The sequence below is a fragment of the Silene latifolia genome, chromosome 10, assembly GCF_048544455.1.
Source record: "Silene latifolia isolate original U9 population chromosome 10, ASM4854445v1, whole genome shotgun sequence".
Lineage (NCBI taxonomy): Eukaryota > Viridiplantae > Streptophyta > Magnoliopsida > Caryophyllales > Caryophyllaceae > Silene > Silene latifolia.
In genome coordinates this window covers 28,870,535-28,884,961 of record NC_133535.1, presented here as the reverse complement: position 1 = coordinate 28,884,961, position 14,427 = coordinate 28,870,535, and the positions used below count along the sequence as shown (strand labels likewise).

At 39.4% G+C, this 14,427-nt stretch overlaps 1 protein-coding gene across 1 annotated transcript; it reads left to right on the top strand.

The window, feature by feature from the left end:
• Positions 1-1,866: 1,866 nt before the first annotated feature.
• On the top strand, positions 1,867-2,361 carry LOC141607360 (uncharacterized). The gene has a single exon (XM_074426709.1). The coding sequence runs from the start codon at positions 1,867-1,869 to the stop codon at positions 2,359-2,361; it is 495 nt and encodes a 164-aa protein (XP_074282810.1).
• Positions 2,362-14,427: the final 12,066 nt, after the last annotated feature.

The window sequence follows — 14,427 nt, the reverse complement described above, 5'->3', positions numbered from 1 at the left end:
GCTAAGAAAGAGATCTAGAACTTTATGTGAAATAGGCCTGACCTAAAAAAGTTGTTATAACCTCGTAAAACGGGCCTAAAGCTCGGGTTGTCAATTTAACTAAATGAAATGCACATTTTGTAATGTAAACTTTTAGTTTAGCCCAAAGAAGTGACATGTGACTCAAAATGATATATAATCTCAACATTTATGACATCCTAACCTTAGGTAGACAAGCACATTGCTTTGACTCGGGATTTGACGGTTTTAGGAAATGAAGACGGTTTTTGACCCAGACTCCAAATGTACTCTAATTACTGTCAAAACGACCGTAATGACATCTAGATGATGACCATGAGGTAGACACAAGTATTTGAGCGATCACTTGACGATAAACTTACGAACTGTCATAAATCGTTCCGCGTACCAAACATGCGGCCCAATCATCACCGGGTGTTTGGCGGGAGGTGCAGAAACGAGGTGTCTACAATTATCATTTAAATACTTTACAGTTAAACCTAAAAAAAATACTCCAATATTTAAGAAATTTCAACCTATTTTATTTACAGGTAAATGCTTAAATGTCATTATATATAGTTGTTTAAAAAAATAAAAGGTGCAAATTTCTTATACATACGTTTGACACATAGCACATGCAAGACACAATCAAAACATTTGAGTAAGTTGAGTTTGGACCCTATATATTTGATACATAAATATCACACGTTAAACATAAAAAAATTAAAAATTACATAAAATCATATTCACATTATTTTGATCAAATATTAATTGACTTGGAACATAACGTATCGTGAAGTGATATAATTTGAGAGCTTAATGTTGATTATTGGATTATTTGAATAAATTTTAGTTTTAATTAATATGATATTTGATCGGTCAGAAACTTATTTATAAAACGTCGGTCATGCATACTTAATTATCACTTATTAATTTTAATTAAAATTGTATGTATTTTACTTTAAAACATTGAAATTAAACCTAAAAAATTAAATTTGAGAAAAAATAATTGATTTTTATTTATAAGTAAAAATATTAAATGTCATATATGAACTATATTATTTTTCTTCAATTATAATAATAAAAATTTAAAACAGATCGCGCGAAGCGCGGGATACTACCTAATTTACACCAAAATTAAACTGAACATTGCAAAGTGAGGTTTTTCATGAAATCAATTTTTTAAGGAAAATCAAGGCAATTCGTCTAATTATAACATGCACACAATATAACTAAAATATAACTAAAAAAAAATATAACTAAAATATACTCATCCGTCCCGGTCAATTGTTGTCATTTGGTTTTGATACAAAGACCAAGGAAAGAGGAAGATGTCAATTACTAAATGAGAAGTCGAACAAATTGAGTATAAATGATCAAATTGTTCATTAAGTTCTTCCAAAAAATAAAAGGACAACAACTCGCTAGACACCTCAATATGAAAAAGGACAACAAATGACCGGAATCGAGGGAGTACATTTTCACCGAAATTAGGGTTTAAGTATAATTAGTTGTTCGAGATGTCGTGTCTATTACCGTCCGACCAATTTTTTAGCGGATTTAAAAAAGTACTAATATGATTGGCACAATCATACCAACCCATTCACATTGCAACGGCTCTCTGTACATATAGCAAGTTTGTATCTTTGCCTTAGTTAGGATATTTTATAGCTGTTATGAGTTATTTCCTTCCTCTTGTAATCTCTAGTGTATATGTATATATATGTAATATCTCAAGGCACAATACACAGAATACAATATACAATTCAACGTTTCCAATTCACTGCTATGTCTTCCAATTTATAATATGGTATCAGTGAACAGGTCTCATCTCTGATTTTTTTTCTCGACAATCACACAATCACAGTCATGACAAATTCGACACAAACTACATCTCAGAATCAATCATCGGTCTCGGTTGTTCAGATTGAGAACCCGGGCACCAGAATCACGCATATTGCTTTCAACGGCAATAATTACGATGAGTGGTCTCGTTCATTCCGTCTCGCTCTTCTCGCTAAAGATAAGATGGGCTATATTGACGGAACTATCACCAAACCTGCTGAAACCTCGGACGATTTCAAGATCTGGCGTTCCACCAATGCCCTAGTCACGGCTTGGCTTTCCAATTCCATTGAAACGGAGTTAGCCAAGTCAATTTCGTATCGTCCTGAGGCCAAGCAGGTATGGGAAAATATTAAACAACGATTCAGTCCAGAGAATGAAGCTCGTATCTATCGCTTAAAAGCAGAAATCATCGCATGTAGACAGGCTCCTACCGAGTCCATCATGGCATATTATGGTCGTCTTACTAGCTTGTGGGACGAGTTGATGGAGTACGACGCTATCCCTTCTTGTTCCTGAAAATCATGCCCGTGTGATTGGGTAAGCATCTTCGATTCTCGACGTGAAAAAGATCGGGTACGTGATTTCTTAATGGGACTTGATGATCGTTTCGATACTGCTCGTTCACAGATTATTGGCATAACCCCCCTTCCCAACCTTAATCTTGTTTATAATCGCTTGCTTCAAGAGGAGAGGGTTCGAAATTTATCTAGGTCTGCTACTGATAATCATCCCGAACCTATGGCTTTTGCGGTCAAGGCCAATCATGGGTCGACTAATGGGTCGAAATCTGGTAGGGGACGGACTCGTGACCATTTGTCTGATCGTTCTACTAATCTGAATAATACTCCAAACAATTCTACCCGCCCTTACTGCATTGTCTGTCAAAAACACGGGCACTACCTGAGAACGTGTTACAGTGTCACGGGAAATTTTCCCGACTGGTGGGGTGATCGACCCCGTGATCGCGTATACATTGACCTCAATGCCACGGACCTCACCCAGGCCGTGTTTGTTCCTGATCCACGGCGCACAAAGCAGGACCGCAGCAAGTCCTCTGCCACGGCCAACACGGGTCCTCGTGTACATATGGCCTCGGCATCAGGACCCTCAAATGGTAATGGTGCTTCTACTTCTCGCCCTTCTCTTAACACTTTTGACAGGATCGATTTTAATGCGCTTGATGCTTGGGAACTCGAGGAAATCAGCCACATGTGGAGGAATCGTAAGACTGAAACTAATGATCGTCTAAGCGGTACCTTTTCTACTCTTTCTTGGATTATTGACACAGGCGCCTCTCACCATATGTCGGGTTGCCTTACACATTTTTCTAATTTACATTTCATTGACCCTTTGTCTGTTGGCCTACCCAATGGGGACAAGGCAATTGCAAATCGCAGTGGGGATATTTGGCTCTCCCCTCGTCTCATCTTACGGAATGTTTTATATGCCGAAAACTTACAATGCAACTTAATTTCTGTTTCCAGTTTATTACTTGACACTTCTATTACGATACAGTTTTCTCACCAACTTTGTTTAATTCAGGACCGTGCCTCGAAGATGGTGATTGGTGCGGGTGAAAAAAGCGAGGGGCTTTACTATTTGAAGGGTGTTCGGACTGACAAGGTACATGCTTATACCATTGGCAATCTTGACACTCTCGAGCTATGGCATCGCCGTTTGGGACATCCGTCTTCTAATATATCTCGTTTTCTTCCTTTTCTTAATAAGACAAATATTTCTAGTTCTTCGTTTCAAAGCAAACATTGTGATATTTGTATTCGAGCTAAACAAACTCGCGCTCCTTTTCCCCTAAGTTCGAACACAGCTGCTGGTATTTTTGATCTTTTACATTGTGATTTATGGGGTCCGTATTCTGAAAATGTATCATGTGGGTCAAAGTATTTCCTTACCATCGTCGACGATATTTCCAGATCAACATGGGTTTATTTACTTCGTAAGAAAAGTGATACCCGACAAACTTTACTCAACTTTATCGCTATGGTCGATCGTCAATTTCAAAAGAAAATTAAAATTTTTCGAAGCGATAATGGCAACGAATTTAATTGTCTTGAAAAATTTTTCCGCGAAAATGGTATTATTTTTCAAACCTCCAATGTTGACACTCCTCAACAAAATGGCCGAGTCGAACGAAAGCATCGTCACATTTTAAATGTTGCTCGTGCCCTTCTTTTTCAAGCTAGTCTACCTATATTCTTTTGGGGGGAGTGTATCTTAGGTGCAGTCTACCTCCTTAATAGAACCCCCTCCACGATTCACAATGGTAAAACTCCCTACGAGATGTTGTTTAACGAACCCCAGCCCATGAATCACATTCGAACTTTTGGGTGTCTTTGCTACGCTAAAAACATAAATCGGTCTCGTGACAAATTCGCCCCTCGTGGTCGGAAATGCGTCTTTCTCGGATACCCATTTGGAAAAAAGGGATGGCTCGTATACGATTTGGACACGGGTACCTATTTTTCATCTCGTGATGTTGTATTCATTGAACACGAATTCCCATATCATTCTCTAAACATTCACGACACCTCTCCCACATCGTCTTCCTTTCTCGATGACACTTTCACACCCATCGAGAATGTTATCATTTCGACCACTCCACCCATCATCGACAACACCACCATGTCACCCACTGACACCTCCGCTCCACATACCTCGCCTGATCCCTCCACTACCACCACGTCAGAAACCACCTCACCACCTCCCTCAAACACGACACCAGCCGTGTCTACTACCTCTCAACAACCAGACCCAGCTCCCTCAATGGGGAAGGGCCATCGTCCTAAAATTCCTAACACCCGTCTCAGCGGTTATATCCGCCCTCCCATAAGTCCCTCGACTCACCTCGCCAATGCATCAACACCATCATCAGGTACTCGACATCCTATTTCAAATTTTCTTACATATGACAAATTTTCCTCTAACCATAAAATCTTTCTAGCGGCCATGACCAACAATCACGAGCCAAGTTCTTTTAAAGAAGCTATGCAGGTACCGCAATGGCGCGAGGCAATGAAGAATGAAATTGATGCCCTCGAATGCAACAACACGTGGACCCTTGAACCACTTCCGCCCCACAAAAAGGCCATTGGTTCTAAATGGGTCTACAAAATTAAATATCATGCCGATGGGTCAATTGAGTGATACAAAGCTCGCCTTGTCATCATGGGAAATCGACAAATAGAAGGGGTAGACTTTCAGGAGACTTTTGCCCCTACTATTAAAATGGTCACCGTCCGTACCCTTCTGACCATAGGTGCATCCAAAAACTGGGACATTCATCAAATGGACGTCCATAATGCTTTCCTTCACGGTGACCTTCAAGAAGAAGTATACATGAAGCCGCCACCCGGGTTCCACTCTAATTCTGATGGCAAGGTTTGCCGTCTTCGTAAGTCTCTTTACGGGCTTCGTCAAGCCCCCCGATGCTGGTATGAAAAACTCGCTTCCGCCCTTAAACAATACGGTTTCACTCAATGTCCCTATGATCATTCTCTCCTCTCCATTATCAAACCGGATGCCGTGATACATGTTCTAGTCTATGTCGATGATCTAGTCATATGCAGACACAACTCACACATGATTCAGCAATTCAAAAATTATTTAAGCACTTGTTTCCACATGAAAGACTTAGGGCCCCTTAAATACTTTCTTGGCTTAGAAATTGCCCGAAATTCAACTGGAATTTACATCTCCCAACGGAAGTACACATTGGATATTCTCTCTGAAACCGGCCTCTTGGGATCCAAACCCGCGACTGTTCCAATGGAACCAAACCACGGCCTTACCGATTCTACAACACCCGTCCTTAATGACCCCCAACCCTATCATCGCTTGGTGGGTCGTCTTGTCTATCTCACAATTACCCGGCCCGAGCTTACCTATTCGGTCCACATCCTTGCTCAGTTTATGCAAACACCTCGCACCGCTCACTGGCAAGCGACTCTTTAGGTTGTCCGCTACCTTAAAACAAACCCGGGTCAAGGCTTACTCCTTCGCTATAATGCCAATCTTCTTCTTCACGCTTATTGCGACTCGGACTATGCCACATGCCCATTGAGTCGTCGCTCGCTCTCAGCTTACATTGTTTTCCTTGGGAGCTCTCCCATCCCGTGGAAGACCAAGAAACAGTCTACGGTGTCCAAATCTTCCGCTGAGGCCGAATACCGGGCTATGGCCTATACCGTACGCGAACTTAAATGGCTCAAAGGCCTTATTACCTTTCTCGGTATACCACATCGCCCGCCTATCGCTCTATCATGTGATAATCAATCGGCCTTACATATTGCTCGCAATCCCGTGTTCCATGAACGTACCAAACATATTGAGGTGGATTGCCATTTTATTCGGGACGAGATTTTGAATGGACTTATTAGACCGAGTTACGTTCCTACCAAAGTGCAGTTGGCCGACATTCTAACAAAGGCCCTCGGGCGTGCATCGTTTGAAGATCTGCTATCCAAGTTGGGCGCCGTTAACTTACACGCACCAACTTGAGGGGGGTAATATGATTGGCACAATCATACCAACCCATTCACATTGCAACGGCTCTCTGTACATATAGCAAGTTTGTATCTTTTCCTTAGTTAGGATATTTTATAGCTGTTATGAGTTATTTCCTTCCTCTTATAATCTCTAGTGTATATGTATATATATGTAATATCTCAAGGCACAATACACAGAATACAATATACAATTCAACGTTTCCAATTCACTGCTATGTCTTCCAATTTATAATAAGTACTTTGAAAAATTAAAATTAAGAGGATGGGTCATGCCCGACCTGCCAAATTAAATGGTTAGATATGGACACTAAGAAAAGCTCACGGACCAACCCGTTTAATCTTTAAACTTTTACTACTTCAATAACTTTTGAAAATGCGTAACAATGAAAATAAGATAACTCCGTAAGAGAATGAGGAAGAAAAAGGATAAGTTAATGAAACAGAGAAATAAATGCAACCATGTGGTGCAAAATGGGAGATGTTCGATTTCAGCAAAAGAAAAAAAAAAAAAAAAAGAGTTACGTGAGAGACAAAAGGTTAACTAGACAACATGGTGAACATGTGGACGTTAACTTAGATCATGTGTGATCGCATGTGTATTAACCCTAGATTCCATCTGGCTTAATCTAACAACGCACCCTCATTCTCTCCAAAGTGTCTTGCTTGTAATAAGTAGATTTGGTCATAACCTGTAGATGGCGTAAAATGTGACCCGTTTAAGATGAAAATGTAACCATTTTACCTAAAAAGTTACCAGAATAATTTTCTAAGCTATAATAATTTGTCATTAAAATGACAACATTTGGCCCGTGTTCAGCTTGTGACGAAAAGTATTGGTCTTCAATGAAAGTTGGTGTTCTCTATAAGCTTACCCTTTCACCAGCAGTACCAACTATAATCCACGAACTTCAAAAACGATCCGATGAATTTTAATTGTTTGTAATTGACTCCGTTACTAAGCAGTAGGTACAGTTAGTAGCAAAGCTAGTCGCAAATTACTGACACACCTTATATAGTCGCAATCGACTGCGAATGACCAACAAACCACGAACGATAGCAAACTAAGGACCAACTGAGCATGGTTGCTAATCCGCATCTAATGCTTTAGTAGCCAAATTGCTACCAAGTATGACATATTAGTCTCTGATCTGCATTAATGCCGCTTTAGTTGGTAATTTGCAACTAATGCTTTAGTAGCTCATACCTAGTTTAGTTCCTCGTTTTAATAGTTAAAACAATTATGTAACTGTCTCTTCTTTATAATTGCCAAAACACGACGACGTTGATAGAACTTGTGGTTGTCATAGGTAAACTATTAAAGATACGCATTGCATGAATTCGGAACATGCTTCAAAATTAGCTTTGAACCCCTTCAAGACGAAGGAATACTCCTACACTGTATGTTCAGAGACAACAAATATCAGTTGACTTAACTAGTAAATAAATGGATAAATTCATTAGCAATGGTAAACGCAGTCCGTAATAATGCTGGAGACCGATCTGCAACAACATTGTAGCTGAGACTTTTCAACGGCATCAATGAAAAGAAAAGAAAAGGCAGATAGTCGAGACTCGAGAGTCACTGACTGGGCATGATTCAAGTGATAAAACCACAACTGTCAATTATCAAGATTAAAGCACTATGAAAAGTAAAGGATTTTTTTTCAAATTGGTGACCAAAGTTTACAGACATACAATATCTTAAAGGTTAGCTAGAGTAACAACAGATTTAGGAACTTGAAGTGACACCATGTTCCATATTCCATAGCTCATTGTATGATTTATAATGCACAATTGCACACCATAAAGTCATTTTAGATATAGAATCACGTTGCAAATGTACACTCTTGAATACAGTATGAACTATTTGTTGGAAAATAGGGGCCTTTTTATGCCTTGAGTATTTTTCATTTGTCCCATATTAGTAGTGAAAGGCTTGTTTCTTGTGTTTATATAACAACCCTTCTCATACCATATCACTAGTGAGTCATGGGAGGCTTTTGTGGAAGCCTTGCGAGGTGCTTAATTCAGCTCGCGCGTGCTCGTGCCTGGATCCGGATTCGTAATTCGGGATTTGGGATTTAGCAATCGCCTGCGGCGGGCTGTGCCTATCTTTTTGGGCCAGAGATGCGTGTTTTGTTTTGGATTGAAGTGACCAGGTTCTTAGATAGATAAGTGTCCAGGTACACAGTCAATGCAATTAACAGCTGAATCTTTTGTGTTAATGCCCCTTAATTGTGTTTGACTGCTGTAAATGTGGAGACGTTTTTGGGCCAGAGATGCGTGTTTTGTTTTGGATTGAAGTGACCAGGTTCTTAGATAGATAAGTGTCCAGGTACACAGTCAATGCAATTAAGAGCTGAATCTTTTGTGTTAATGCTCCTTAATTGTGTTTGACTACTGTAAATGTGGAGACGTTTTTGGCTCCTCCCCTGCTCTATTTCTCCTATAAATAGGACCTGCCTTTCACTTCAGAAATATACAACAACACTCTTATCTTCTTCTCATCTTATTCTTCCTCTATATAATTTCTGGGTAAAAAAAATTGTGTCATTCCAATGCTCTCAGTCTCGAGTGGGCGTGCCTGAGTGCAGTAGTGTAAATCCTTGGGGAACTACCGGTCATCTAGTGATCGCCACCACGGTCGTACCGGAAATATAGTTTTCAAGGCAGTGGCTCTCATACCACGTCACTACAAATCGGTTATCTCTAATCTTTCTCATTGTTACTGCAATTTACGACTAACAATTTGAAAACTATATTATTGTTGATGTAACAATGTCGATCATGTCAAAAAATGCTCCTGATTTGTCAAAAGTTGAACCCTTAGATGGTCAGAACTATAAACGTTGGTCTCAAAAATTACTGATGTTTTTTGAGCAAATTGAAATTGATTACGTTTTATTTTCTGACCCGCATGTGCCTGTAACCGAAATTGCTGCATCTTCTGTTGAGACCACACCTCCTGCAATTTCTGTAATCAAGTCAAATGAAGAGGCTATTAAAAAACATGATAAGGATAATAAAACAGTTATGTTTCACCTCCTTAATCTTATGACTAATACCCTATTTGACTTGTTTATGGTTCACAAATTTGCTAAAACCATATGGGAATTACTAGAGAAAAATATGGGGCTGATGATGCGGGTAAAAAGAAGTATGTCGTTGGGAAATGGCTGGGGTTCCAGATGGTAGATGACAAACCTATAATGGAACAAGTTCATGTCTATGAGAATTTCTGTGCTGACGTAGTTAATGAAGGGATGAAACTAGATGAGATTTCTCTAGCAAATGTGTTACTGGAAAAATTCCCCTCTTCCTGGTCTGACTATAGAAACCATCTGAAACATAAAGAAAAAGACCTTTCCCTCCATGAATTAGTGAGTCACATGAGGACCGAGGAGGCAAATCATCTCAAAGACAAAACCATTAGTGTGTCTGTAAATGCTTATAATGCTTCTGTCAAGGCTAATCTGGTTGAGTCGAGTGGTCCGTCCAATGTTGAGAAATTCAAGGGTAAGGGTAAGGCCAAGGTTGGTCAGGGGAAGAACCAGGGTCCTGCTAAGAAAAATGGTTCAGGGAAGCATACCAAACCAGTTGCTAAGATTCAGAAACCAAAGGGGCCAATTATTTGCTATGTCTGTGGAAAAGCTGGTCACAAAGCCTACCAATGCTCCAAAAAGAAATCTGCTGAAGCCAATGCTGTGACTGATGACATCATTGCTGTTGTGGTTGTGGAAGCTAATGTGGTGGGTAATGTTGTTGAATGGTTCTTGGACATTGGCGCTTCTAGACACCTCTGTGCTGATAAGGGGTTATTTGCTGAGTTCGAGGAGGTAGCTGATGGGGAATACGTTTTCATGGGTAACTCTTCCTCCGCACCAATCAAAGGCAAAGGCAAGATCTTTCTCAAACTCACCTCGGGGAAAACACTTGCTCTAAATAATGTTTTGTATGTACCCTCTTTACGTCGAAACCTTGTGTCTGGTGCCTTATTAAACAAAGTTGGGTTGAAACTTGTTTTTGAGGCTGACAAGGTGGTAATGTCGCGTAATGGGGAATTTGTGGGCAAGGGTTATCGTTCTGGGGGTCTTTTTATATTGAACACTGATTCAGTTTCTAATAATATTGCTTCTACTTCTGCTTATATCGCTGAGTCTATTCATGTTTGGCATGATAGATTAGGTCATGTGAATGTTGACTACATTAAAAAACTTAGAACTATGAGTTTAATTCCAAGTTTGTCGAGTCAAGAATTCTCTAAATGTGCTAGCTGTGTTGAGGCTAAATTCACAAAGAAACCTAGTAAACCAGTTACCACTAGGAAAACGAGTCTTCTTGAGCTAATTCACACCGACCTAGCTGACTTCAAAAATGTTGCAAGTAGAGGTGGTAAAAATTATTATGTCATTTTTATAGACGATTGTTCAAGGTACACCCATGTTTATTTGCTTAAGACAAAAGATGAAGTAGAACATTCGTTTATAAGTTTTAAGAATGAGTTCGAAAACCAACTTGACAGAAAAATCAAAAGGGTAAGGTCTGACAGAGGAGGCGAGTATAAATCAAACTATTTGGCCGAGTTTTGTGACAAAAACGGTCTAATACATGATATTAGTCCACCTTACTTACCTCAATCCAATGGAGTAGCTGAACGAAAAAATAGAACTTTAAAAGAAACGATGAATGCTATGCTTTTAAGTTCTGGCTTTTCTGAGGATATGTAGGGGGAAGCAATTCTATCGGCTTGTCATATTCTTAACCGTGTACCTCATAAGAAGTTAGACAAGACACCCTACGAGATATGGAAAGGCTATCCTCCTAACCCGAGCTTCCTAAGGGTATGGGGGTGTTTAGCTAAAGTGGGTTTACCTGACTTTAGAAGACCTACAGTTGGACCTAAAACCTATGATTGTGTTTTTATAGGTTATGCTCAAAATAATTCTGCATATAGATTCATGTCTTTGAATGATCATTCTATATCTGAAGCTAGAGATGCTGTGTTTTTTGAGCATATTTTTCCATTACAGAAGAATGTTGATTCATCTCCTAGTTTGCCTGTTACATCTATTGATATCTCTTCACATGCTAGTAGTAGCACTTCTATTGATCATGTTGCTGAAGCTAGAAGGACTAAGAGACCTAGATGTCCTAAAAACTTTGGACCTGATTTTGTTTCAACATTGCTGTCTGAACATGGTTACACTGTTTGTGATAGTGATGAGTTTGTTTCAGCATTTTTAATAGAAGATTATCCGAAAACATACAATGAGGCTATGAAATCCATTGATGCTAATTTTTGGAAAGATGCTATTAAAAGTGAGCTTGATTCTATTGTGTCTAATAATCGGACGTGGGAGTTGTCGATTTACCTAAAGGTAGTAAACCCATTACGAGTAAATGGATTTTCAAAAAGAAAATTAGACCTGACGGTACAATAGAAAGATTTAAAGCTAGACTTGTGGTTAGAGGTTTTACACAAAAGAAAGATATTGATTATTTTGATACTTATTCACCCATGACCAAAATATCGACTATTAGAACTCTTGTCGCCTTAGCTGCTATTCATAACCTTTTTATACATCAGATGGATGTCAAAACTGCTTTTTTTGAATGGTGAGCTAAGGGAAGAGATTTATATGTCGCAACCTGAAGGGTTTGTGGTAGAGGGTCAAGAGAATAAGATGTGTAAACTGAATAAATCACTATATGGTGCAAACAAGCACCTAAACAAAGTGGTATGAGAAATTTAACAACACTTTGGTAAGTAATGGCTTTATGGTAAACAATTCTGATTCATGTGTTTATTCAAAAGTAATAGAATCTGACTGTGTGCTTATATGCCTTTATGTTGATGACATGTTAATACTTGGTAATAATTTGGAGGTAATAATTAAAATCAAAGATTTTTTGTCATCACAATTTGAGATGAAGGACTTAGGAGAAGCAGATGTGATCCTAGGAGTTAAGGTCATTCGAAACTCTAAAGGAATTTCTTTAAGTCAATCTCATTATGTGGAAAAAGTGTTGAAAAAGTTTAACTGCTTTGATGACGTGCCTGCTAGGACACCCTACGATGCTAGTATACACTTATGTAAGAACTTGGGTAAGAGTGTATCCCAAGAAGAGTATGCTAAAATCCTAGGTAGTGTGATGTTTCTTATGAACTGTACTCGACCAGATATTGCGTATGCAGTTAGTAGACTGAGTCGTTACACACATAACCCTAGTAGTGAACATTGGAATGCTCTTCGTCGTTTACTAAAATACCTAAAAGGAACAGTTGACCTTTGCTTGCATTATAGTAAATTTCCTGCTGTGTTAGAAGGATATTGTGATGCAAATTGGGTTTCAAGTAACGATGAGATCTTTTCTACTAGTGGTTATGTCTTCACCATGGGTGGAGGTGCTATATCGTGGAAGTCTTCTAAACAGACTTATATTGCACGCTCTACCATTGAGTCGGAGTTCATAGCTCTTGAGTTGGCAGGTCAAGAGGTTGATTGGTTGAAAACCCTGTTGGAAGATGTACCAATGTGGGGGGGACAAAATATTCCGGTCTCCTTACATTGTAATTCACAAGCAGCTATTGGCGCTGCTAAGAATAGTGTCTATAATGCTAAGAAACGACACATTCGAATCAGGCACGCTGCAGTTAGACAACTTCTTGATAATGGAGTTATGGCTTTGGACTATGTGAAGTCCGAAAGCAATTTGGCTGATCCCTTTACTAAGGGATTGACCAGGAGACTAGTCGTTGAAACGTCGAGGGGAATGGGACTTAAGTCCTTAAGTCAAGAGTGACTAGGCCTAAAGTTTCTATTCCTATGGCGTTATATGATTCATAGCCTTAAATGGCGGTGCTTTTGAGACGTACTTGATGAATCACACATAAGGTTGGACTTATGTCCTTAATGGCTCATGCAAGAAGTGCTATTGAGAAGCACTTGAGCCACCTACGTAGGTGAGTTGACTATGAAGACTATGAGAAGTCTTCTGAACATATCAATTAGTACCGAGGTAAACGCAATGCTCTAAAAGAGCACGTTGCTTTTTGAAATCGCGGAACGATCACAATTCTGAAGGTATGATATGTGTTGTGGGGGGGTATCAACCGAAGCTCAGCTAGGAATTCAAATCGCAAGATATTCTCTCGCTGTAAGTAAGTTGTTTCCTCATCTCACTAAAGTGTAAATTCAAATCGAAAGATATTGATACCTAAGTATCCAATTCTTCCTTCACCCAGGAATTCTTCTTTCTCTTTCTGTGGCGCCCCTAGTGGGGGATTGTTGGAAAATAAGGGCTTTTTTATGCCTTGAGTATTTTTCATTTGTCCCACATTGGTTGTGAAAGGCTTGTTTCTTGTGTTTATATAACAACCCTTCTCATACCATATCAGTAGTGGGTCATGGGAGGCTTTTGTGGAAGCCTTGCGAGGTGCTTAATTCAGCTCGCGCGCGCATGCCTGTGCCCGGATCCGGATTCGGGATTCGGGATTTGGGATTTGGCAATCGCCTGCGGTGGGCTGTGCCTATCTTTTTGGGCCATAGATGCATGTTTTGTTTTGGATTGAAGTGACCAGGTTCTTAGATAGATAAGTGTCCAGGTACACAGTCAATGCAATTAAGAGCTGAATCTTTTGTGTTAATGCCCCTTAATTGTGTTTGACTACTGTAAATGTGGAGACATTTTTGGCTCCTCTCCTGCTCTATTTCTCCTATAAATAGGACATGCCTTTCACTTCAGAAATATACAACAACACTCTTCTCTTCTTCTCGTCTTATTCTTCCTCTATATAATTTCTGGGTAAAGAAAATTTTGTCGTTCCAATGCTCTAAGTCTCGAGTGGGCATGCCTGAGTGCAATAGTGTAAATCCTTGAGGAACTACCGGTCATCTGCTGATCGCCACCACGGTCGTACCGGAAATATAGTTTTCAAGGCAATGGCTCTCATACCACGTCACTACAAATCGGTTATCTCTAATCTTTCTCATTGTTACTGTAAATTACGACTAACAATTTGAAAACTATATTATTGTTGCTGTAACAATGTCGATCA